Here is a 24,879-nt window from a genome sequence, read left to right on the forward strand (position 1 = left end):
TCAGCAGGCAACTCTTTTACCTACCATGTTATTCCAGCCATTTAGTTTGTCTCCAGCACCACCTTATTTTTAATTTTTTAATCATCTCTCTGCCTCAGTTATTCGGATTATAGGTTATCCCATCAGTTACTTTTTGGTCCCTGTTTACTCACGCTGTCTAACACTCTTGATCACTTGCAGAGACTTATTATTCAGCCTATCGACATTCCACTTCCACCATTTGATCTCGCTGCCTATAAACCAGTGCCTGTATGCTTTTCTTGACTTCACCTGATAAGGGGCAGCGCTCTGAAAGCTTGTGATTTCAAAAAAGCTTGTTGGATTATAACCTGGTGTCGTGTGTTTTTTGACAATGTTCCCATATTTATGGGAAGAAAGCAAAGTAAATGTTTTGAGTCTGGTGACTCTTCAGAATTGTCTTCAGCTATGAAAAAGTGGCATTTATGCTGAAGATGATGTTGGGGAGGTGGAGGGCAGGAAAGGAGTGAGATGAACAGATAGGTGATTCTGGAGTGCAGAAAGAGAGAAAGGGAGATATGGAAGGGGGAAGTAAACAAGGAAAATACAGATAGTAGGCAGGACAAAGGCAAAGCTGAATGAGTGATATTAAGAATGGGGCAAATTGGTGAACTGCACCAAAACCATCTTATAAGATGTAATAATAGACCTAGGTGTAGATGAGAATGGGTGCCTGTGCTCAATGAAAACCAGAACATTACATAAAAAGCATGGAAAGATGGAATCAGGCTAAAATCACTTAAATTTGGATTGTTACAGGCCTCCCAACAGCCAATGGGTGAGAGAAAAACAGATGTGTGGACAGATTGTGAAAAAATGTCAAAACAACAAAGTTATTGGGGTGGGAGATTTTAAATCTCCGCTATATTGACTGCGACTCGTTTCGTGCCAGGGGAATTGATGGTGGTGGGGGGATTGTTAGGTGTGTCCAGAATGTTTTTTTGAAATAATATATAAATAGTCCATATAGGAAAGGGGCCATAATAGACCTGGTATTGGGAAATAAGCCCAGTCAGGTGATCGAAGTTTCAGTGGGGGATCATTTCGGGAACATTGATCACAATTATATAAGTTTTAAGTTACTTATGGAAAATGACAAAAGTAGTCCTCAGGTGAAAATATGAAATTGAGGGAAAGCTACCTGCCACAATATTAAGCAGGAACTAGGAAATGTAGAAAAGGGTGGCTGTTTGGGGATAAATCTACATCTGGCATGTGGGAATGTTTTATAGGTCAGGTAATTAGAGTTCAGAACCAACATATTCCTGTGAAAATGAAGGATAACAATGGCAAGATTTGGGAACTTTAGATGACAAGAAAAAATGAAAGCTTGATCAAAATGAACAAGGAGGCGTGAGATGCTGCATTTTGAAAGCTCTAATGCAGAAAGGAAGAATACAGTAAACGGCAGAACCCTCAACAGCATCAACATAAAGAGGGATCTTGGTACACAAATAAATAGCTCCCTGAAAGTGGTAACATAGGCAGATAAGATGGTCAAGAAGGCATATGGTATGCATGCCTTTATTAGTCAGGACACAGAATATAAGGTTTAGGAAACTGAAGACAGACAGGACCCTGAAGAATACAAAATTAGCAGGAAGGAACTCACAAGGAATTAGAAGGGCTAAAAGGGGCCATGAAATGTCCTTGACAAACAGGATTAAGGAAAATCCCAAGGCATTTTATACATTTATAAGAAGCAAAAGGGAAATTATAGGTTCACTCAAGGACAAAGGAGGGAATTTATGCGTGGAGCTAGAGGAAGTGGGTGAGGTCCTTAGCAAATACTTTGTGTTGGGATTTGCAAAGGAGAAAGACACACTGGATGGTGCTTGTTGATATTCTGGAGCATGGCAATATAAAAAAAGGTGTGTGTTTTGAAATGCATTAAGATAGACAAGTCCACAGGACCAAATGGAACCTATCCCAGAATGCTGAGGAAGGCAGATGAGGAAATTGCTTGGGCATTGAATGAAATCTTTGTATCCTCTTTAATAACATGAGAGTCCCAAAGGCCTGGAGAATAGCCAATGTTATTCCTTTGTTTAACGAGGGCGATAAGGAGATGCCTGGAAATTACAGGCCAGTGAGCCTTACGTCAATGGTAAAGAAATTAGTGGAGAAGATTCTTTAGGAATAGGATTTACCCACATTTTGAAAAATATGGACTTATTGCGGAAGGGCTTTGTGCAGGGAAGTTCATGTCACATAAACTTGATTGAGTTTTTTTGAGCAAGTGACAAAGATGAATCATGAGATAGGGTTGTACAGGTTGAGTGCAAAGTCCTTGACAAGGTCCCCAGTGGCAGGCTGATACAAAAGGTGAAGTCACATGGGATCTGTGGTGAGCTAGTAAGAAGGATACAGAATTGGATAAGTCATAGAACACAGAGAATAACGGAGGAAGGGTGCTTTTCTGACTCGAGATCTGGTGTTTCATAGGGTTCGGTTCTGGTATTCCTATAATATACATATGGTTTGGAGTAGAATGAAGAAGGCCTGATTAGCAAATTTGCAGATGACACAAAGACTGAGGGAACTGCGGATGGTGAGGAGGATACAGCAGTGACTTGGGCAAAGAAATGGCAAATAGAATTTAATACACACAAATGTGAGATGCTGCATTTTGAAAGATCTAATGCAGGAGGGAAGAATACAGTAAACAGCAGAACCCTCAACAACATCAACGTAAAGAGGGATCTTGGTACACAAATGAATAGCTCCCTGAAAGTGGTAACACAGGCAGATAAGATGGTCAAGGAGGCATATGGTATGCATGCCTTTATTAGTCAGGACACAGAATATAAAAATTGACAAGACTCATTGCAGCTGCATATAACTTTAGTTAGGCCACATTTAGAATGCTGTGTACAGTTCTGGTCATCACACTACAAGAAGGATGTGGAGGCTATGGAAAGGGTACGAAAACAGTTTACCAGGATATTGTCTGATTTGGAGGGTATTGGTTAAGGGGAGAGATTGGATAAACTTGATTTGTTTTCACTTGAATGTCGAAGGATGAGGGGGCGATCTGATAGAAGTTTGCAAAAATTATGAGAGGCATGAATACAGTAGATAGTCAGAGTCTTTTTCCCAGGGTAGAAATGTCAATTACTAGGGATATAGGTTTAAGGTATAATGGAGATATGTTAAAGGAGATGGAAGAGAAAGTTGCTTCACCTGGAGCTATATCTGGTGCCTTGGATGGTAAGGAGGGAGGAGGTAAATGGACAGGTGTTACACCTACTGTGATTATAGGGGAAGGTGCCCAGGGTGGGGGGTGTGGGGGGTGTGGGATGTGGGTGGTGTTGGGAGGAGGTGGACAAGAGTTTCAGAGAAGGTGTCAGAATGCAAATCAGTGCAGCATTTACTGTCCCATCCTAGCCTGAGTCTTTGTAACCTCAAGTGGAAAAGGCTAATTAAACATATATCCATTGTGGCAGCAAAACTATACATAGTGGTTTGTCACCATGTTTTCTTCAGTCTGCCATCACACATCACCTGATCTACTGCAAGTGACATCATATAATGTTAGTTATTGGAAATAGTTATGTCAGATTTCCTTCAAAGCAAAAAGAGCAGAACAGGTCATGAAATGATGATATTTGGCCAAAGTTCTGACTACGTAACATAGTACTTTAGATTTGTAATATCCAGCTAGATAACTGGATTTAGGTTCCCACATTCTTGTGATTTATCTCTAAACTGTTGCAGAGAAAATTGGTAATGTCAACCATGCAGTTCAGTTAGCCAATGTAAAGAACAGAAAGAAGTTACAGATATTCCCAGATTTTAATTATGACACAAGATGCTATCATGTGAATCAGGAGCAACAACAGTTTGTCATCTGAGAACAGTTGTTACTTACCATAGACATTGAGCTTGAATTCTTTGAATCGTTTTCCTGCAGCATTCACTGCACTGCACTGGTAGTGACCCTGGTCAGATAGATGTACACTCTTTATATGTAGTACCTGCCCTTTATTTTTTATCTCCATGCTGGAGTCACCTGGGAACAGAAGCCTGTTGTGCAAATAATGCAATTTCTTTTCATTATTACTGTAATTTGCACAAACTGAAGACAAATCTTAATTTGGTTATATATGTCACAGATATGATGGAGGTGGGGATAGTAATCATAGCATGTGACATATTTGCTGAAATTATACTCCATTTGAATTGCAAAAATACTGCAGATTACAGTCCTGGTTTTTATGGCAGCATTGCAGTGCGGATAAAGCAGTGCTTCTGGCTGTTGTCCTTTAAAGGCAACAAACGTGAGATTCTAATGCTGAATTATTTTGGATAGTAAAGCACTCTGCATTCACTAATCCACATATTGCAATGCTAACCAATAGTCAAAGTCAGGACTGAATCTATCAAAAAGACTGTGTTGATGGTCATATTCTTGAAGCAATTCGGTTAACTGTATTTGCTCTCCTGTTCAGTTTGTTGAAATTTATAACAGTTCATATACCTTATATATATACTTTAAGAAAGCAACATTTTGATCTGACAGGTATGCAATTCATAATAGAAAACCATTTTAATGATTTGAAGTTTTAAGTAATTGTTTTCCTGACTCGGGTGGTAAAGGGTGAGGATTTATCAGATAACATTACTGGTTCTGGTCCCAAAATGAATCACAAAATCTGTCCTGTCTCTAGAAATGAGCTACTCAAAATCTATGCAATTCCAATTAGAATCATCATTAAAATTGTAGCAATTAGTGGTAGATCTTTCAAAGTTTCCAATCATACACATTGCTATGACATTAACTCTTCTTCTAAGCACTATTGTGAACCGCAGAGGTATATAAAAGTCATTTCCAGAAAGGCTTGGTCATGAATTGCGAAGACAAAGCCAAATTCTGTTGGATGTTATTTATATTTTTATTTCATTATTCTTGCTCTCACAAACATGATTATTTCTGCCAGCAAATTATCAGGCACCAAGATGTCTGAAAAAAATGATGTTCACACTTTACAATCAAGATTCATGCTATAATTCTTAGGATCTGGTAGGTATATGATTTTGGAGTAGAACTATATCAAGGAAATTTTGCCATGTCCACGTTCAATAGTAATATGAGTGGGTCAGGGGATAGAACTATGACCGAAAATCCAAGAATCAATTTTGCCCTACCATGTGTCCAGAGAACATATGTTCCTTACCATTAGAAAAGAGACGGAGAGCACTAAACTCAGCCCCTTGTGTGCTGCCTTCATGTGCCCATGGTTTCATAGGGCTGGTGTTTACTGGCAGAGATGGGGAGTGCAAGCTGTTTGTCCCTTCAGAGGAAAGTTAACTAGCAGCCATCACAAGTGAAAGAACCCCGCCAGCAGCCATAACGTATAGCTGGGCGAAAACATCAACCTCAAGAGTGGCCAGCGAATATACAGCCCTAGATGTTCTAGCAGCTACAGAGCACCATAGTGGATACTGCAAAGAGGCCTACAAACAGGAGTTGACAATTGCCAAGGCTAGGTAACTTAGCCCTTTTTCAACAGGGGGTGGGGTGGGGGGTTGGGGTTGGGGGGCTTCAGGCAGCCTAAGGATGGAGGATGGGGGCTCTGTTGTGAAGGGCAAGTGTGAAGGAACAGGGACGAGATATGTTGGTGGCTGAACAGCTCCAATTTGCAGGCTGTACCCTGGTGAACAATGTGTTGTCCCTTCCTTTCTGCCTATTTTCAACTAGGATTAATAAACTAACAGCCAACTCCTATTCACTACCCATGTCAATTACATTATGGTGTAGACTGTGAAATATACTGCTGAAAATGTGTTGCTGGAAAAGCGCAGCAGGTCAGGCAGCATCCAAGGAACAGGAGAATCGACGTTTCGGGCATAAGCCCTTCTTCAGCATCTGCAGTCCTCACTTTCTCCTCGAAGATCTTAACCTACTGCAAATCCTCTTACAAGGATGCCTTCCTTGAAGAAGCTCTCTTCCTCCCCTCTCCTGTTCCTTGGATGCTGTCTGACCTGCTGCGCTTTTCCAGTAACACACTTTCAGCTCTGATCTCCAGCATCTGCAGTCCTCACTTTCTCCTGTGAAATATACTGATCAGTTGGTTTGGTGACATGCTCAGGACTTATACAATAAATCATAGGGCCCTGGATAGTGTTGTAGAACAGAGAGACCTAGGGGTTTGAATACATGTTTCTTTGAAATTCGCATCACAGGTAGACAAGGTGGTTAAGAACATGTTCAGCACTTGCCTTCAGTACTCAGATCATCGAGTATAGGAGTTGGGGCATCATGTTGTGGTTATATGGGACATTGGTGAGGCCTATGTGCAGATCTGGTTGCCCTATTATAGGAAGGATATTAGTAAACTGGAGCGGGTTCAGAAAAGATTTACCAGGATATTGCTGGGAATGGAAAGTTTGAGTTCTAAATATAGGCTGGTTAAGCTGGGACCTTTTTCATTGGTGCATAGGAGGTTGAGGGATGAGTTTACTGAGGTTTAAAAAATCACAAGGGGCACAGATAAAGTGACGAGCAAGGCTTTTTTAACCTAGGGTGGGGGAGTTCAAAAGTAGGGGGCATATCTTTCAGGTGAGAGGAGAAAGGTTTTAAAAAGGACATGAGGGACAACACTTTTAGACAGAGTATGTGGAATGAACTGCCAGAGGAAGTGGCAGATGCAGGTACAGTTACAACATTTAAGAGACATTTAGATTAGTACATAAATAGGAAAGGTTTGGAGGGTTATGGACCAAACATAAGAAGGTGGGACTAGTCTAGTTTTGGAATAGTTAGACTACAATAACTCATCGGCATGGACTAATTTCACCATAAGTCTGTTTCCATGCTTGACCCTATGAGCGTTAATTATTAATTTAAAAATGGTAGGTGGGCTGCTGATCCTTGGTATAGAGGGATGGAGAGGGCAGCCTTTGTACGTTATATGCCTCCACTGAAAACACATTCTACAGTGGTATGTAAAATCCAGATCGCAGAATCATAAAATGACACAGCACAGGACAGGTAATTCATCTCACTGAGTCTGTGCATATCTTTGGTCGAATTATAAATTTAATTCTATGGCACTGCTATTTTCCCATAAGCTTGTAAATATTCAATGTAAGCATTTCTTCAAGTATTTATTCAGAATTTCTTCTTGCATGTTACTGTTGAATCTGTCCCCATTACTTTAATCGCTGAACTGAAATTGCCATGACATTTTATGGAAGGAAGAATGTTTCCTCATGTTAGCTCTGGTTCTCTTCCCAGTTGATTCTGTATCAAGTTTTTACCAGCACATGCTTTTTACCTGCATATCATTCATGGTTTTGATTAACTCTATCAAAATTCTTCTTATCTTTCTCTGCTCTAACGTATCATTGGAGGAAGATCATTTCCTTCTGGAGTGAGCATAAAAATTGACAGACTATGCAAACAAGACAGGAATAAGGTTCTGAAACACTGTTTTGCGAAGGTTTAAGCAAAGTGACAGCCACAAGGACACAAGAAGAGGACTCTAGTCCTCTCAGACTGAAGGAGCTGAGATATGCAAGAAGCAAAGCCGTATGTTTGATGAACATAAGTTTTTTTTCTCCCAAAATGAAAACTAAGACTACTGGGATTAAAGGCTCTCTGCATGTTGTTTGTGGACATCACAAGAAAAGGTGCTTACCTGTTATCTTTGTACCACTGAATGTTAGGGAAGGGGATGCCTTTGACTTTGCACTCCAGGATTGTTTCCCGATTCAGAATCACCGACACTTCATTTGGTTTACCAGCGTCCATAATACTTGGGGGGACTTGGGGAGTGATGAAAAATGAAGAAACAACAACTTCAAATACAGTTAAATGGTGCGAACACAGATTGAAAGATTTTTTTTAAAAAAAATGTAATTAGAGAAATCTGTGTGAGTGGAGACAACATGACATTGTTGAAATTAACAAGAATAGAAGATGGAAAAAGAAAGCAAAAACATGATTAGGTAAGATGAAGTTCAGGACCATTTATCAGTGTGGAGGAGGAAGAGACATTTGAGGGAATTTCTGTAGTTTATGGGTCTTAGGATAGGAAAATTGGTGTGGGGATGCAGTGCATTTTATTTACTATTATCAATAGTTTTACAGGGAAAAGAAAGGACTAATGATCTGGATTGATCAAGGAGGTATCAAGGATTGCAAAGCACTAAAATTGAGGGAGAATTAAAAAGAAAGAGGTAGTGTAAATAAATTATTGACCAAAGGCACATTTACCATCTATAGCCTCCCTCAATTGCTTCAAACTAGTTATTCAATGTAATCCTCCTTTTATCCTTGACATAATTTAAGTTCCTCATTAAAACATGAGATTAAACTCCAAACATGCAACTTCACCCATAATGTATGCATCGATCTGTGTGATGATATAATGTCCTCAAAATACTATCTATCTAAATTGTCATGTGAATTTAGCATAATTTAAGTAATTTCTTGTTGTTCTTTTACTGAAAAAGTTTAAAGCTTTGTAGAGTTCAATTTGAAAACTAAATTATCCATTAATATCAGATAGAATATGTATATTGAAAAGCCTTTGAAGTACTTAATACTTGCAGATGGAGAGGTTCAATAACGTAATTTTTTCTTCTGTTTTAAAACCAACTTCAGCTTACCTAGTACTTCTACATTGAAGGTCTTCTCTGCAGTTCCAGCAATATTGATAGTTTGACAAGTGTATTGTCCTGTGTCACCAGTTGCAGCCTTGTGCACTTTTAATGTTTTACCAGCATTCAATACCTGTACGATGCTTCTGTTCCCAATCTGAAAGAAATATTTTGATAGGTAATTTACCTGAAACATTTGACACTTTGATACTTTTTCAGATATCATTATTATGAAATAATTTTCAAACCTCATAAAGACATAAATATCCACCTATTCTATACAACAGGCAAACATTAACAAAAATTCCCTGATGAAGGGCTCCTGTCTGAAACATTGATTTTCATGCATTTCGGATGCTGTCTGACCTGCTGTGCTTTTCCAGCACCACTCTAATCTTGACTCTGATTCCAGCATCTGCAGTCCTCACTTCGCCAAGCAGTAACAAAAGTCAACTTCCTCAAACTTGTTTCTGGCATTTTGTATTTTCAACGTTAGGCTAATTTATTCGCTGGATTAATAGTGAACAATCTACATATAGCAAGCTAATTTGGGGCTGCAGAATTTGAAGTATCAAAGTGCCTCAGTCCAACTCTACCTTTTTGTGTTCATATTATTCAATTGGTAAAATTCCATAACTTATTCAAATTGTTACAAAGTCCTGTACATTTACACTTTAATCTGGATGTACGCACAAACTTTGTTGCTAAGAGCTAGAGATCCCGAGAAGTAACTTGACCGAAAGCAATTGTAAAAAACATATTTGTTTATTTAAAATAATATTATTTTCAACACCTGACCTTCTCCACAAAATCTCAACACCAGGAAAATGCCAGGTTTTGTATTGAAATCTATCCATAAAGAATATACCATGTGAGGTGAAGGCCACAGGTATAGATGCAATCTGCAACCACACTGACTGCAGCTGGATAGAGCATCTGATAATGACCTAGGCATCATAAATGACAATGGCAAACTCAGCCCTACTGACCCTGCAAAGACTTCTTAATAACATCTGGGGACAAGTGCTCAAATTAGGAGGGCTGCCTCACTGTCTACTTAAGCAATCCCTTGCAATACTCACAGAAATGTACCTTACAGACAATATCTCAGACAATATTACCTCCATCACTCGCTTTGTCCTGTCGCAACAGCAAGATAAATCCAGCAGTGGTGGTGGCACAATGATATATGATCAGGGTAGAGTCCTCAACATTGACTCTGATCCTCATGATGTCTCAAAGAAGCTCCTGCTGATTATCACATACAGTGCCATTACTACCCCCTCCTGTTTGGCAGATGAATTAGTATCTCTGCATTTTGAAAACCACAAGCGGCAAGGGCACTGAATCTACTCCAGGTGGGATCTTCAATGTCCATCACCAGGATTGCTTGGAGCACAACTACTGAGCAAACTGGTTGAGTCCTTAAGGACATAGCTGATTAGACTGGTGATGAGGGAATAACAAAATAAAAACCCATTCTCATCAATCTGCCTGCTCCAAATGCATGTGTCCAAGATAGAATCAGTCAGAGAAACCAGGACACATTCCTTGTGGAGGTGAAGTCCTGTCTTCACATTGAGGATGCCCTCTGTTATGTTGTGTAGCAATATCACTGCATGAAATGTGATAGATTTTGAAAAAAAATCTAACAACTCAGAACTGGTCATCTATGATGGGCTTTAGGCCACCACAGCAGCCAAATTATGCTCCAATAAAGTCTACAACTTAATGGCCTGGTATATCCTCCACTCTACCGTCAAGCCAGAGGATCAACACTGGTTTAATAAAGAGTCCAAGAAAGCATGCCAGGAGCTGCATCAGGCATACCTAAATTAAGGTGTTGACCTGATGAAGCTACATGTCAATCAGCCTAAACAGTAACTTATAGAGATATGAGTGATTCCACAACCTATAGATTAAAACTGTGCTCTCCTTTCCGACAAAAAAAGGTCATAAGTGGTGGAGGCAATTAAACAGCTTACTGGATGAAGAGGCTCCACAAATATGTCCATCCCTTAGGATGAGGCAGTCCAGTGCAGCAGTGCTGACAGGTAAGTCTGAAGCATTTACAACTATCTTCAGCCAGAAGTGCCAAGTGGATAATTTATCTCAGCCTCCAAATGGGAATACGGAATTAGTTTTAGGCTGGTTGGAGTCATACTTGGCACATAGGAAAATGGTTATAGTTGTTGGAGGTCAGTCATCTCAGATGTAGGATGTCTTTGCAGGAACTCTTTAGGATAGACTCCTAGGCTTTAACTATCTTCAGCTCCTTCATCAACGACCTTCTCTCCATCACGAAGTCACAAGTGAGGATGTGGGCTGACGATTGCACAATATTCAGCATGACTCCTCAGAAACGAAAGCAGTCTATGTCTAATTACAGCAGGACCTGGACAATATCCAGGGTTAGGCTGTTAGGTGGTGAGTAACATTAGCACCATACAAGTGCCAGGCAATGATCATTTCCAATAAGAGAGGAGTTAATTCTGTCCCTTGTCATTCAAAGGGATAACTATTGCTTAATCCTCCACTATTACCATCTTGGATGTTACCATTGATCAGAAACTGAACTGGATTATAAATACTGAGACGACAAGAGCAGGTCAGAGGCTAGGAAACTGACACTCCCAACTCCCAAGAATCTGTCCATCTGCAAGGCACAAGTCATGAGTGTGATGGAACACTCCTCACTTACCTGGATGAGTGTTGCTCTAACAACACAAGTAATTTAACACCATCCAGGAAAAAGCAACCCACTTGATTGGCACCACATCTATAAACTTTCACTCCTCCCATCACCTACGCACAGTTGCAGCAGTGTGTACTATCTACAAGATGCACTGCAGAAATTCACCAAGTCTCCTTAGACAGCATCTTTCAAACCCACAACCACTAATAGCTAGGAAGACAAGAGCAACAGATATATGGGAACACCACCGCCTGCAAGTTCCCCTTTAAACTACTCACCATCCTGACTTGGAAACAGATTGAAAAATGTGTTGCTGGAAAAGCACAGCAGGTCAGGCAGCATCCAAGGAGCAGGAGAATCGATGTGTCGGGCATAAGCCCTTCTCCAGGAAACAGATTGCCATTCTTTCAGTAACACTGGGTCAAAATCTTGGATCACCATCACTAATAGCACTGTTGAAAGAAGACAGCTTGCTACCACCTTTTCAAGGGCACCCATGGATGGGCAATAAATGCAGGTTCAATCAGGAAAGCCTACATTCCATCAATAGATAAAAAGTAATCAATTATTGTCAGGATAAGGGCATCACTGGCTAGGACAGTAATTATTTCGAAACCATAGTTTCTCTTGATCATGTACTGGTGGGCAATATTACCAATTATGCCATAATTCTAATATTAATACAGGAATTCTAATTTCCTTAGAATTCTCCACAAATGCCTTTAATTTTTGAATATTTTGACTCTAAGGCAATGATATTACTTACAGATACCCCATCTTTATACCAAGAGATGATGGGAATAGGATGACCAGACACATCACAGGAGAGGCTAAAAGGCTGGTTCATGACCACTGAGATGTTGGCTGGTGTTTCATTTTCTCTGATTTCAGGAGGAACTGGAAGAAAGAAAGAAAGAAATTGCACAAACTAAGCACATTCTTTCTAATAAAACATTAATAAATGTCAATAAATTATATATCACTAGATAGCCAAATATTGATATCAAAGTGTTAAATTAACCAAGGAAACTAAAAGCAAACCTGTTCTTCCTGCCCCCCTGGATATCTCAAAGTGCTTCACAGCCAAGTAAATACCTTCTAAAGCAGTTGATAAGCTTGACAACATATTGCAGACATTAGGGTCCCAAAATCAGTATTGAGAGAAATGAATTTATGGTTTGTTTTACTAGTTTTGGATGGAGGTTAAACATGGTCAAACAGAGAACTCCCTGTTATTCCTCAAATAGTGTCAAGGGATCTTTTACAGCTATCAAAACAAGTAGATTAAACTCTCTGAATAACTCTGACAGTGCAGTATTCCTCAAATTCTGTGCTCAAGCATTTGAATGCGAAACTGACTCAAAAGCAAGACATTGAGTCAATTCATCCACCCAATGTTTGCACACTACAGGGTACCACTGAGGAGGATGAGACACAAAATTAAACTACCAACTGTTCTGAATGACTACGACCATAGAGTCATAGAGTCATAGAGATGTACAGCATGGAAACAGACCCTTCGGTCTAACCCGTCCATGCCGACCAGATATCCCAACCCAATCTAGTCCCACTTGCCAGCACCCAGCCCATATCCCTTCAAACCCTTCCTATTCAAATACCCATCCAAATGCCTCTTAAATGTTGCAATTATACCAGCCTCCACCACATCCTCTGGCAGCTCATTCCATATATGTACCACCCTCTGTGTGAAAACGTTGCCCCTTAGGTCTCTATTATATCCTTCCCCTCTCACCCTAAACCTATGCCCTCTACTTCTGAACTCCCCAACCCCAGGGAAAAGACTTTGTCTATTTATCCTATCCATACCCCTCATAATTTTGAAAACATCTATAAGGTCACCCCTCAGCCTCCGACGCTCCAGGGAAAACAGCCCCAACCTGTTCAGCCTCTCCCTGTAGCTCAGATCCTCCAACCCTGGCAACATCCTTGTAAATCTTTTCTGAACCCTTTTAAGTTTCACAACATCTTTCCGATAGGAAGGAGACCAGAATTGCACGCAATATTCCAACAGTGGCCTAACCAATGTCCTGTACAGCCGTAACATGACCTCCCAACTCCTGTACTCAATACTCTGACCAATAAAGGAAAGCATACCAAATGCTTTCTTCACTATCCTATCTACCTGCAACTCCGCGTTCAAGGAGCTATGAACCTGCACTCCAAGGTCTCTTTGTTCAGCAACACTCCCTAGGACCTTACCATTAAATGTATAAGTCCTGCTAAGATTTGCTTTCCCAAAATGCAGCACCTCGCATTTATCTGAATTAAACTCCATCTGCCACTTCTCAGCCCATTGGCCCATCTGGTCCAGATCCTGTTGTAATCTGAGGTAACCCTCTTCACTGTCCACTACACCTCCAATTTTGGTGTCATCTGCAAACTTACTAATTGTACCTCTTATGCTCACATCCAAATCATTTATGTAAATGACAAAAAGTAGAGGGCCCAGCACCAATCCTTGTGGCACTCCATTGGTCACAGGCCTCCAGTCTGAAAAACAACACTCCACCACCACTCTCTGTCTTCTACCTTTGAACCAGTTCTGTATCCAAATGGCTAGTTCTCCCTGTATTCCATCAGATCTAACCTTGCTAATCAGTCTCCCGTGGGAAATGTTGTCGAACGCCTTACTGAAGTCCATTTAGATCACATCTACTGCTCTGCCCTCATCAATCTTCTTTGTTACTTCATCAAAAAAAACTCAATCAAGTTTGTGAGACGTGATTTCCCACGCACAAAGCCATGATGACTATCCCGAATCAATCCTTGCCTTTCCAAATACATGTACATCCTGTCCCTCAGGATTCCCTCCAACAACTTTCCCACCACTGACGTCAGGCTCACTGGTCTATAGTTCCCTGGCTTGTCTTTACCACCCTTCTTGAACAGTGGCACCACGTTTGCCAACCTCCAGTCTTTCAGCACTTCACCTGTGACTATCGATGATACAAGTATCTCAGCAAGAGGCTCAGCAATCACTTCTCTAGCTTCCCACAGAGTTCTCGGGTACACCTGATCAGGTCCTGGGGATTTATCCACCTTTAACCGTTTCAAGACATCCAGCACTTCCTCCTCTGTAATCTGGACATTTTGAAAGATGTCACCATCTATTTCCCTACAGTCTATATCTTCCATATCCTTTTCTACAGTAAATACTGATGCAAAATATTCATTTAGTATCTCCCCCATTTTCTGCGGCTCCACACAAAGGCCGCCTTGCTGATCTTTAAGGAGCCCTATTCTCTCCCTAGTTACCCTTTTGCCCTTAATATATTTGTAAAACCCCTTTGGATTCTCCTTCATTCTATTTGCCAAAGCTATCTCATGTCTCCGTTTTGCCCTCCTGATTTCCCTCTTAAGTGTACTCCTACTTTCTTTATACTCTTCTAAGGATTCACTTGATCTATCCTGACATATGCTTCCTTCTTTTTCTTAACCAAACCCTCAATTTCTTTAATTATACAGCATTCCCTATACCTACCAGCCTTCCCTTTCACCCTGACAGGAATATACTTTCTCTGGATTCTTGCTATCTCATTTCTGAAAGCTTCCCATTTTTCAGCCGTCCCTTTACCTGCGAACATCTGCCTCCAGTCAGCTTTTGAAAGTTCTTGCCTAATACCGTCAAAAATTGGCCTTTCTCCAATTTAGAACTTCAACTTTTAGATCTGGTCTATCCTTTTCCATCACTATTTTAAAACGACTAGAATTATGGTCGCTGGCCCCAAAGTGCTCCCCCACTGACACCTCAGTCACCTGCCCTGCCTTATTTCCCAACAGTAGGTCAAGTTTTGCAGCTTCTCAAGTAGGTACATCCACATACTGAATCAGAAAATTGTCTTGTACACACTTAAGAAATTCCTCTCCATCTGAATCTTTAACACTATGGCAGTCCCAGTCGATGCTTGGAAAGTTAAAATCCCCTATCATAACCATCATATTATTCTTACAGATAGCTTGAGATCTCCTTACAAGTTTGTTTCTCAATTTCCCTCTGACTATTGGGGGGTCTATAATACAATCCCAATAAGGTGATCATCCCTTTCTTATTTCTCAGTTCCACCTAAATAACTTCCCTCGATGTATTTCCAGGAATATCCTCCCTTAGCACAGCTGTAATGCTATCCCTTATCAAAAATGCCACTCCCCCTCCTCTTTTGCCTCCCTTTCTATCCTTCCTGTAGCATTTGTCTCCTGGAACATTCAGCTGCCAGTCCTGCCCATCCCTGAGCCATGTTTCCATAATTGCTATGATATCCCAGCCCCATGTTCCTAACCATGCCCTGAGTTCATCTGCCTTCCCTGTTAGGCCTCTTGCATTGAAATAAATGCAGTTTAATTTATTAGTCCTACCTTGTCCCTGCCTGCCTTGACTGTTTAACTCACTTCTGTTCTCAGCTGTACCCATCTCAGATCGATCTCTTTCCTCACTATCTCTCTGGGTCCCACCCCCCCACCTTACTAGTTTAAATCCTCCCAAGCAGTTCTAGCAAATTTCCCTGCCAGTATATTAGTCCCCTTCCAATTTAGGTGCAATCCGTCCTCCTTGTACAGGTCACTTCTACCCCAAAAGAGATTCCAATGATCCAAAAATGTGAATCCTTCTCCCATACACCAGCTCCTCAGCCATGCATTCATCTGCTCTATCCTCCTATTCCTGCCCTCACTAGCTCGTAGCACTGGGAGTAATCCAGATATTACTACCCTTGAGGACCTCCTTTTAAAATTTCTGCCTAACTCTCTGTAAACTCCCTTCAGAGTCTCAACCTTTTCCCTTCCTATGTCGTTGGTTCCAACGTGGACAATGACCTCCTGCTGGCCCCTCTCCCCCGTGAGAACATTCTGCACCCTCTCTGAGACATCCTTGATCCTGGCACCAGGGAAATGACACACCATTCTGCTTTTTCTCTGCTGGCCACAGAAATGTCTGTCTGTACCTCTGACTACAGAATCCCCTAACACAATTGATCTCTTGGAAGCCAACGTACCCCTCATTGCATCAGAGCCGGTCTCAATACCAGAAACTTGGCTGTTTGTGCTATGTTCCCCTGAGAATCCATCACCCCCAACATTTTCCAAAACAGCATACCTGTTTGAAATGGGTATATCCACAAATGACTCCTGCTCTAGTTGCCTACCTCTCTTACCCTTCCTGGAGTTAACCCATCTATGTGACTATATCTGAGACTTTCCCCCCTTTCTATAACTGCCATCGATCACAATGTTGCTGTTGCAAATTCCTCATCGCTTCTATTTACCATATGGAAGTGAAAGTAATTAGTGATGTGGGGGGGTGGGTATGGTCTGCACATCATGTCAGAAGTAGGAAGAGATCCAGAGTTCAGACAAGGTGTTACAGGCAGTCTTTTAAAGGAAAGCTGCATAAGATTGCTGCAATGGGAATTCTTACAAGGTGAACACCATGGAAGTTAGAGGAATTCGGTTTGATAGATATGGTATTGTATGCAGATGAAAGAAGGATGTCATTGATCTGCAGAGGTCAGGAGATCAGCCTCAAGGGCTAGGAGCAGGTGGTCAGTGAGAGATGATCAAATTGGATGACCAAAATTCAATAGCACAAGAGGGTGTGATGCAGATGGTTAACATTAGTGAATGAATCTTAACACCACTAAACTACAAGCCTTTTATGATGCTCAATGAATCACATTACATTACTCACGGACAATAATCCCTGGAATTCTGTTTAAAAAAAACCAAAGAACTGCGGATGCTGTAATCAGAAACAAAAACAGGAGTTGCTAGAAAAGCTCAGCAGGTCTGGCAGCATCTGTGAAGAGAAATCAAAGTTAATGTTTTGGGTCCAAAAGGCCCGCTGGACCCGAAACGTTAACTTTGATTTCTCTTCACAGATGCTGCCACACCGACTGAGCTTTATTAGCAACCTCTGGAATTCTCTAATGATATTGAACATCCAGTAACTCCACATCACCCTGATACACTTACCAATTCTGTCATACTTACACTCAGCTCTTGCTGCCTCCATCAACATTCAGTATTTAACAATGGTTTTACTTCACACAAACACAAATGCTGCACAACCTCTCTCATTCAAGACAGGATGACAAAACAAGAGAGCACAGCTGGCAGGGGAGAAGCAGGGGGGAAGCATGCCTGCATTTCTTGTGGCCTGCAGTGGAGTCTTTACATCTATTCCTTGTTCTCACAGCTTGCTCCATGTTATCACTATTCCAACAATCCCCTGCGACATCAGCAGTGGTGACAATAGCATATTCTCAAACCCCAATATATCTGCATCCTGTTATCTGACATGATAAGCAAGCAGCTGATGGTATGACCATTAACCTCCTGCCTTCCAACCCACTAAACACATTGGCTCACAGAATCCTCCCCCTTCTGAGTTTCAGACACATAATGACTGCCAACTAGTATCCATGGAAGACCCAGGAGGAAGAAGAAGAGAACTACAGCATGACAGTGACAGAAAAGACCCATCACTTGATTTGATATTTGCAGCTACCAGTTTTGACCCTGCCAATTAACTTGGAGACAAATAGAGTGGGCAAGAGTGGACAATGATGCAGCATCACTATCTGCACTGTCCAACTCAGGGCTGAGCTGTGTGACATCATGATAGAATTTTAACTCAACATCTCTGAGTGTACACAGATAAAACAATTGCATGGACTTATTGTCCTGGAGAAGACAACATGGACTGTACAAGTTGTGGCCATTGTTGCAGCCAGTCGCTGCGAAACCCAGGGGTAGGGCTTTGTAGCAATGCTACATTCAATGCCATGTTATTGAATTTCACACCCTAAGATTTTAATGTTAAAGACTAGAAAGAATGGGTTAGATGAAAACTAAACTAAAATTAAATAAGTTTCAGTTTCCAATAACAAGAATGAGTGGCTTCTTTTTTTATCTGTGCACTTTACAGGGAAGGTTTTAAAATATTTGGGTTGTATAGAATTTTTGGGCAAAGTTGTAATCTTATAGGTACCTACCATGGACTTTCAGCTGATATTTTCTTTCTGATGTTCCAGCCTCATTGACTGCTACACAGACATACTCTCCGTTGTCATGCGGTGATACAGTGTCAATAAGCAAGGTCCCATCATCCAAAATGGAAACATCTGGCTCAGTCCCAGTCAGCTCTCTTCCATTACGTAGCCACTTAATTACAGGTTTTGGGATACCTAATAACAGAAAATTGTAAACTACTCAATACTTTCTTTATAAATCATTGTATGTATGGCCAAGAGCACAAATTTAAAAAGAACTTGGCAGATTTCCTGGAATAATCTTTATGGGCACATTGATTATGCCCGCATCATGTAAAAAGCAGCTAATTTACGTCAAGTTGGTACAAGACAGAAAGTAACACTAATGCCTTTGCAGCACAGAAATTCCATAACCCTCAAAGGTTTCTCATGGAGGCCACTTTATAACATTTTACAGATTACTTAAATGAGTCAAATATGCATTCATGATAATTATCATAAGGTTTTAAAGTGTATTGACTAAAAGACAGCAGTATTTCAACTTTAATTATTTCAGTTGTTATATTTTGATCATTTTAAAATTGCGATGCAGCATCATCGGGTTTTTAAAATGATTGTAGAAGGTTGACATTACTTAGTTCAAAGCACAGCACCATTTAATATATACATTCAGAGTCTGACCAAGTTCAGTATGTTTGCAATGTTAACCACTGAAGGGTTGAGGTGATTTCTTGGTATTCTTGGATACAGTAAGCAATGAAATTGGAACTGTAGATTTACTGAAAGTTGGCCATAGGCTGTAATGTTTGTTTATATCTATCTAAAACATCATTTATTTTATAATCATATTTTGAACTAGTGGCATGTAGCTATGTGTGTATGTAGGGGTTTAATAATTAATTTGACAGGATTTATGAAGGCATGATTTTAAAGCAGTACATGCCAGAGAGCAGATGACCGAGGTACTCATGGAATGATAATGTAAATTAGTTTGTATTGTGAAGGTTCTATGATCAGAGAGAGCAAATATTGAAAGGAAATAGTTAGTTTCTGATTTGGAAGAATCAAGAACTTTCGTTAGGCCACATTTGGAATATTATGTAAAGGTATATGAGTAGGCAGGGAGTAGAGGGATATGGACTGCATCGAGACAAAACTTTTTTTAGTTCAGAAAGGCATCATGTGTTGGCGTAGTCTTGGTCGGCCAAAGAGCCTATTTCTGTGCTATACTGTTATACCTTTTTCAAAGCAGTTGGGTGCCATATTCTGGGATTTAAAGGTGCTGCATCATTGGCAGCCACTTCCTTAGCTCCTGTGAAAATATGTATATATGTAAAACAAGTGGGAGGCTACTGCGCTAGCAGGGCAGGGTGCTAGATGCATGGGATGTTAGGTGGGTTGTGATAGAATGCCTTGTAAGTAACATAGTATGCCTGGGAGCCAAGTAGGTAGGTCAAGACATAAGATGGCAAGGCAGCCAGATAAGTGATGGAGCATTCAGGATAAGTTGAAATGGGTAGGGCGTGCAAGGGCAGGGAAGATGTTGGGTTCATGGAGTAAGGAGGCATTGGGTATCAAGGGACAGGAGAGACATGTCAGATTCTGTGACATGGAGGTTGGGTGGTGTTGGTGGTGGTGGTATCAGATCTGGTGGTAGGGAAAAGAATGTTGGACCCCAAGGTGGCTGGGGGGTGAGTGGTGCTGGGTCCCATTAGGAGAGGGGGTAGTCAGATGGGATGGCATGGACATTCAGGCCTTGGAGGGGAAGGGGTCTGTTGGGCTCAGTGGCAAGAATTTGTCAGGTCGCAGGGAGAGAATTGGATTGTTGTGAGCCTTTCATGTCCCATGTTTAGACAGGGTGTTGGGTAGGACAGGGGTAGTGTTGGATCAGGGTCTGTGGGCTGGTTAGATGGGGCTGAACGTGGCAAGTTGGATTTCAGTTTAATAGCTACTCAGAAGTAACACTAGATTTTTAATAGCTTAACTTTTCCAGAGTTACTCTTGACTTAATTGCAGTGCCACTATGTGTTTACGACTTAAATAGATACTTTCAGAGGGTTGCCCAATGCAATCTTCAATTTCCCTGGCAATTTGCTCAGAGTCTGCTCTGTAGAGGATTCCACAGTGTCACGTTGCGCATCTTCCATTTACACTGCAGAAAGAATTATATGGCCATTGGAAAAGCCAGGCCATTATCTGGTTTCCTCAGGTAGCCAGTATGCATTTCAGAATAATGCCTACAACACAGGTTCAATTCCCATTCTAGCTGACTCGCTGTGCTGACACAAGGTGCTCTGATACCTTGTCCTCTCCTATGAAAGTGGAAAGCAATAGCAAACCATCGTTTAAGAAAACAGTCCTAGAAAATGGCACAGGTTAAAACATCAGCAGACAATTAATTAAGGACTTGTCTTCGAGCAGAATACTCATGGATGGAACCTGATTACTGATGTATCATGCTTCTTTTAGGAGTGCAAGGCATTAAAGGCTGCTGGAATTTGCATAGATGGATTATGATGAATCAAGTACCTTTGATTCCTTTGAAAAGAATAGTGCCATATTATGGCACCATACCAAATTCTTCTAACTCCTGTCTTATGAATTGGCAGGAGATTTGGGTTTGAAATTGTATCAAAAGTGTTTGTCTATGCTGTTTGTCTGCTTACAAACATGACTTGATACCAGGTCTGTTGATCATTCATTTAGTAAAAATGGATATCATTGATCAGAGTAACTAAGCCATGGTCTTATTTTGAAATGTTTTGACTTCCTTTGCATATAAAACTCTCTCACAGCTGATTTATGTGGTGTTCCCTGCTGGTAGTGATATTTTCATGGATTATCATCTGCCAAAGAGAGCAGTTATTGCTCTCAATTCTTGGAAATATTGTTTGAGCTGATAGTCAAATGCTCAGCATATGTTCAGGAACCACAGATTTCAACCCATTAAAAGCTATAATGTTTCATGTATAACTAATGTGTACTCGTCTTGCAAAATATGACTGTTAGGTCATTATGAACAACACTTACTTTGGAAAAATAAATCCTTGAAACTGAGCTGACAACTTTTATCCTGAAGAAATTCCCAATGTTTGTCCAGGGCAAATCTTTTTGATAATAAATTTTAATTATCTGGTCCTACTACCGAGTGCCAATCTCCTGTTTTGTCCCCTTGTATATTTGCAAAACTATACTTATCCAAAATCCCACCTTGAATGCCTCAATAAGTAAGCATTCACCACATTTCCATATTCTAACCATATCATTTTTTGCTTCATTTGTACATTAGTTTAAATCTATGCCCTCTCATTCTTTTTCTCTTTTATGAGCAGGAACAACATCTTCCTATTTACTCTGTCCAGCCTAGTTATGGTGTTGAAAATATCTGTCAAATCTCCTCTCAGTCTTCACTCCAGGTAGAAAAGTCAAACTTCAACCTTTGATATCAGGAAAATTGTGAAAATGCAGTCCAATTTTAAAGCCAAGGTTTGAATGGCGAGATAAGAATCTCACTAATGTACATTATCAATCAGCAAGAGGCCTATTTGCATGCATTTACATCTCATAAGTTTCACCTCATTCATATGCAATTTCCTTTCTCCCACATGCTAGACAAAAACTGGACAGTGATAATTACAAACATAAAAGTCAGAGCACGTATCTGGTGGTTTCAGCTCTCCATTTGTTCCTCCAGACTTCCATCCTAGACAGTATTCCCCAAAATCTCAGTGCATGCTCCATGTCCAGTGACCATCTCCATGCCCACATCCACTTACTTTGGCATCAGATGTGCACCAACCTCATCGCATCATCATAACACATCTCCAACTCACTTATAATACACTTCAACCACTTTAATCCTGCACTTTGGAGTGCATCAGTACCTTTCACTGTAATATTGCTATCAGCAGACTTTGGAGAATGGGATAGACAACTAGCTCATGCATCAGCAAGTGCAGCTTAGCGGTCTTCACTCACTCACTTTGCACTTACTTGGCTAGGCGCAGCATCTCTGCCTTCCCTTGCCTTTTGCACTATGCCACTTCATTCAGAACTTACCTGCTCACAGTCGTTCTGTTTTCCCTTTTTACTGAAAATATAAAGCCAGACAGCTTGTCATGATTGTCAATAGTATCTGTTAAAGATGTGGACATGTTGCTGTCAAGTCTGCAGTTTACATGGTGAACACACTGCTTATAGATCAACCAAATAGCTGTGTCTCAAATCCTAAGAGGGGTAGTTACATAACCATAGAATTATACAGTACAGAAGAGGTCCTTCTGCCCACTGTGTCTACTCTAAATCTGGTCCCACTTTCCAGCAGTTGGCCAATAGCTTTGAATAAGGTAAAGTTTTGAATGTTAAGACTTTTCAAGTGCTCATGCAAATTTTGTTTCAAATGCTTGTGAGGTTTCCTACCAAACAGTGTACTACAGATTACACCACCCTCTTTTTGGTGTCCAATTATTGTCCAATTCCCATTATCTATGAGGTATGCTCTCTATCATTCCAGGTATTGGGAAGTTCTGTTGCAATATGAAAACTAACCATCTACCATTGTGTGACCTAGAATATAATATGTTCCAAAGGGTTCTAAAGTGCATAATATATGCATTTTTCAGACTCACCCTTGGCTGGACAGGGGAAAGCAATACGCTGGTTTGCCACTCTCTCTTGAAAAGGATTATTGTATGGAGGCCCTGGGTCTTCAACTGTAGGAGGTTCTGTAAAAATTATAGAAATAGTAACAATCAACTCAATTCATCAAGTTAAAAAGGTGCTAATTTAAGCATGTCTAATTGTAATTGGTTAAGCCAACCACCGCTGTATCAAGTGTTATAGGACCTGACTCTTCAATGGAAAAAGAAGCCCACTACTTTTAAAATAACTGGCAATGAAAACCCTTTTCATTAACTGTATCCTCTCTGCTGTGCTCTCATCTCCAACAATAACTATGAGACATTTGTAGACTTCCTTACTAAGATCACAAGCAATTTCTTCTCTTACTTCCCCACATTTAAACTTTGGCAAACATCTCCTCCATTGCTCCACTTTGCTCGAGTTCTGAACTCAAGCTTTACTGCAATTTAAATTTCTTCTCCCTCTCAAACTTTATGAAATTTATCTTGACCCTGAGTTCCATTGCCTGCTCCCTTGACATTATTCCCATTAATCATTTGAGCAACTAACTTCCCTTCCAGGATCTCCTTTAGCTCATATTGCAATTCGCTGCATCTCTTTGGATATCCCCTCCTATCCTATTCAAATTCAACATTGTCACCTTCTTCCTCAAAAAGATAGTTTGGTATGTCTCTCTGAAAACTGCCACATTATCTGCAACTACTCTTTCCTTTCAAAAATTGGTGAATATATTACCTCTCAAATCAACGCCTAATTTTCATGATTATATCATCATTCTTTAGTCAATTTCCTACACGATCTAAGTAAAACTGACCTTGACTGGTCCCATACTTATCAATTCAACTGTATCCAGAAAAACTCAATTTTTCAATTCTACCCATCCCCACCCAATAGTTACCTCATGAATCTGTGTGTTGACCACCTCCTCTCCATCTTTATTTTACTAGGATCACCAGAGACATGGTGTCAACCTTCACAAAGATACTGGTAAGAATTAGCTCCACCCCTATGGTAGTGTACAGTGGAATGTCTGTGGAGGTTGTTTATATTGAGTTCCAAAAGGCATCAGATAAGAGTCCTACATAAGACACTGTTAGCTAAGGTAGAAGCTGACAGAATTGAGGGCAAATTACCAATACGGCTGGAAAATTGGTTGAGTGACAAGTGACAGAAAGTAGAGAGGGTGGGTATTTATTCAAATTAGCAAGATTTGGCCAGTGGTGTCAAACAAAGATCCATGTTAGCACCTCAATTATTCATATTATTTATTAACAACTTGGACACTGGCATAGAAAGTCATATATCCAGATTTGCTGATGACACAAAGTTAGGCAGCTTTGTAGACGGTATAGGTGATAGCATAAAATTACAAAAGGATATTGATAGGCTAAGTGAATGGGCAAAACTGTGGCAGATGGGTCAAAGGCAGGTATATGGAGTTAGACCACAAATCAACCATGAGCTCAGATTACAACAGGATCTGGACCAGATGGGCCAATGGGCCGAGAAGTGGCAGATGGAGTTTAATTCAGATAAAGGTGAGGTGCTGCATTTTGGGAAAGCAGATCTTAGCAGGACTTATACACTTAATGGTAAGGTCCTAGGGAGTGTTGCTGAACAAAGAGATCTTGGAGTGCAGGTTCATAGCTCCTAGAAAGTGGAGTCGCAGGTAGATAGGATAGTGAAGAAGTCGTTTGGTATGTTTTCCTTTATTGGTCAGAGTATTGAGTACAGGAGTTGGGAGGTCATGTTGTGGCTGTACAGAACATTGGTTAGGCCACTGTTAGAATATTGCGTGCAATTCTGGTCTCCTTCCTATCGGAAAGATGTTGTGAAACTTAAAAGGGTTCAGAAAAGATTTACAAGGATGTTGCCAGGGTTGGAGAATTTGAGCTATAGGGAGAGGCTGAACAG

The 24,879-nt window shown here is 40.6% G+C and overlaps 1 protein-coding gene across 3 annotated transcripts in view; it reads right to left on the bottom strand.

Moving 5' to 3' along the window:
- Nucleotides 1-24,879, bottom strand: part of hmcn1 (hemicentin 1) — a 597,300-nt gene that overhangs the window by 278,847 nt on the left and 293,574 nt on the right. For all 3 annotated transcript variants that reach the window (XM_072573640.1, XM_072573638.1, XM_072573641.1), the window contains exons 25-30: nt 22,953-23,048; nt 18,328-18,519; nt 12,087-12,217; nt 8,635-8,782; nt 7,662-7,788; nt 3,890-4,044 (exon numbers count right to left, since the gene is read on the bottom strand). In XM_072573640.1, coding sequence (XP_072429741.1) covers nt 3,890-4,044; nt 7,662-7,788; nt 8,635-8,782; nt 12,087-12,217; nt 18,328-18,519; nt 22,953-23,048 — 849 coding nt within the window. The remainder of the gene's footprint in view (nt 1-3,889; nt 4,045-7,661; nt 7,789-8,634; nt 8,783-12,086; nt 12,218-18,327; nt 18,520-22,952; nt 23,049-24,879) is intronic.

This window comes from Chiloscyllium punctatum, chromosome 7 (assembly GCF_047496795.1).
Source record: "Chiloscyllium punctatum isolate Juve2018m chromosome 7, sChiPun1.3, whole genome shotgun sequence".
Taxonomy (NCBI): domain Eukaryota; kingdom Metazoa; phylum Chordata; class Chondrichthyes; order Orectolobiformes; family Hemiscylliidae; genus Chiloscyllium; species Chiloscyllium punctatum.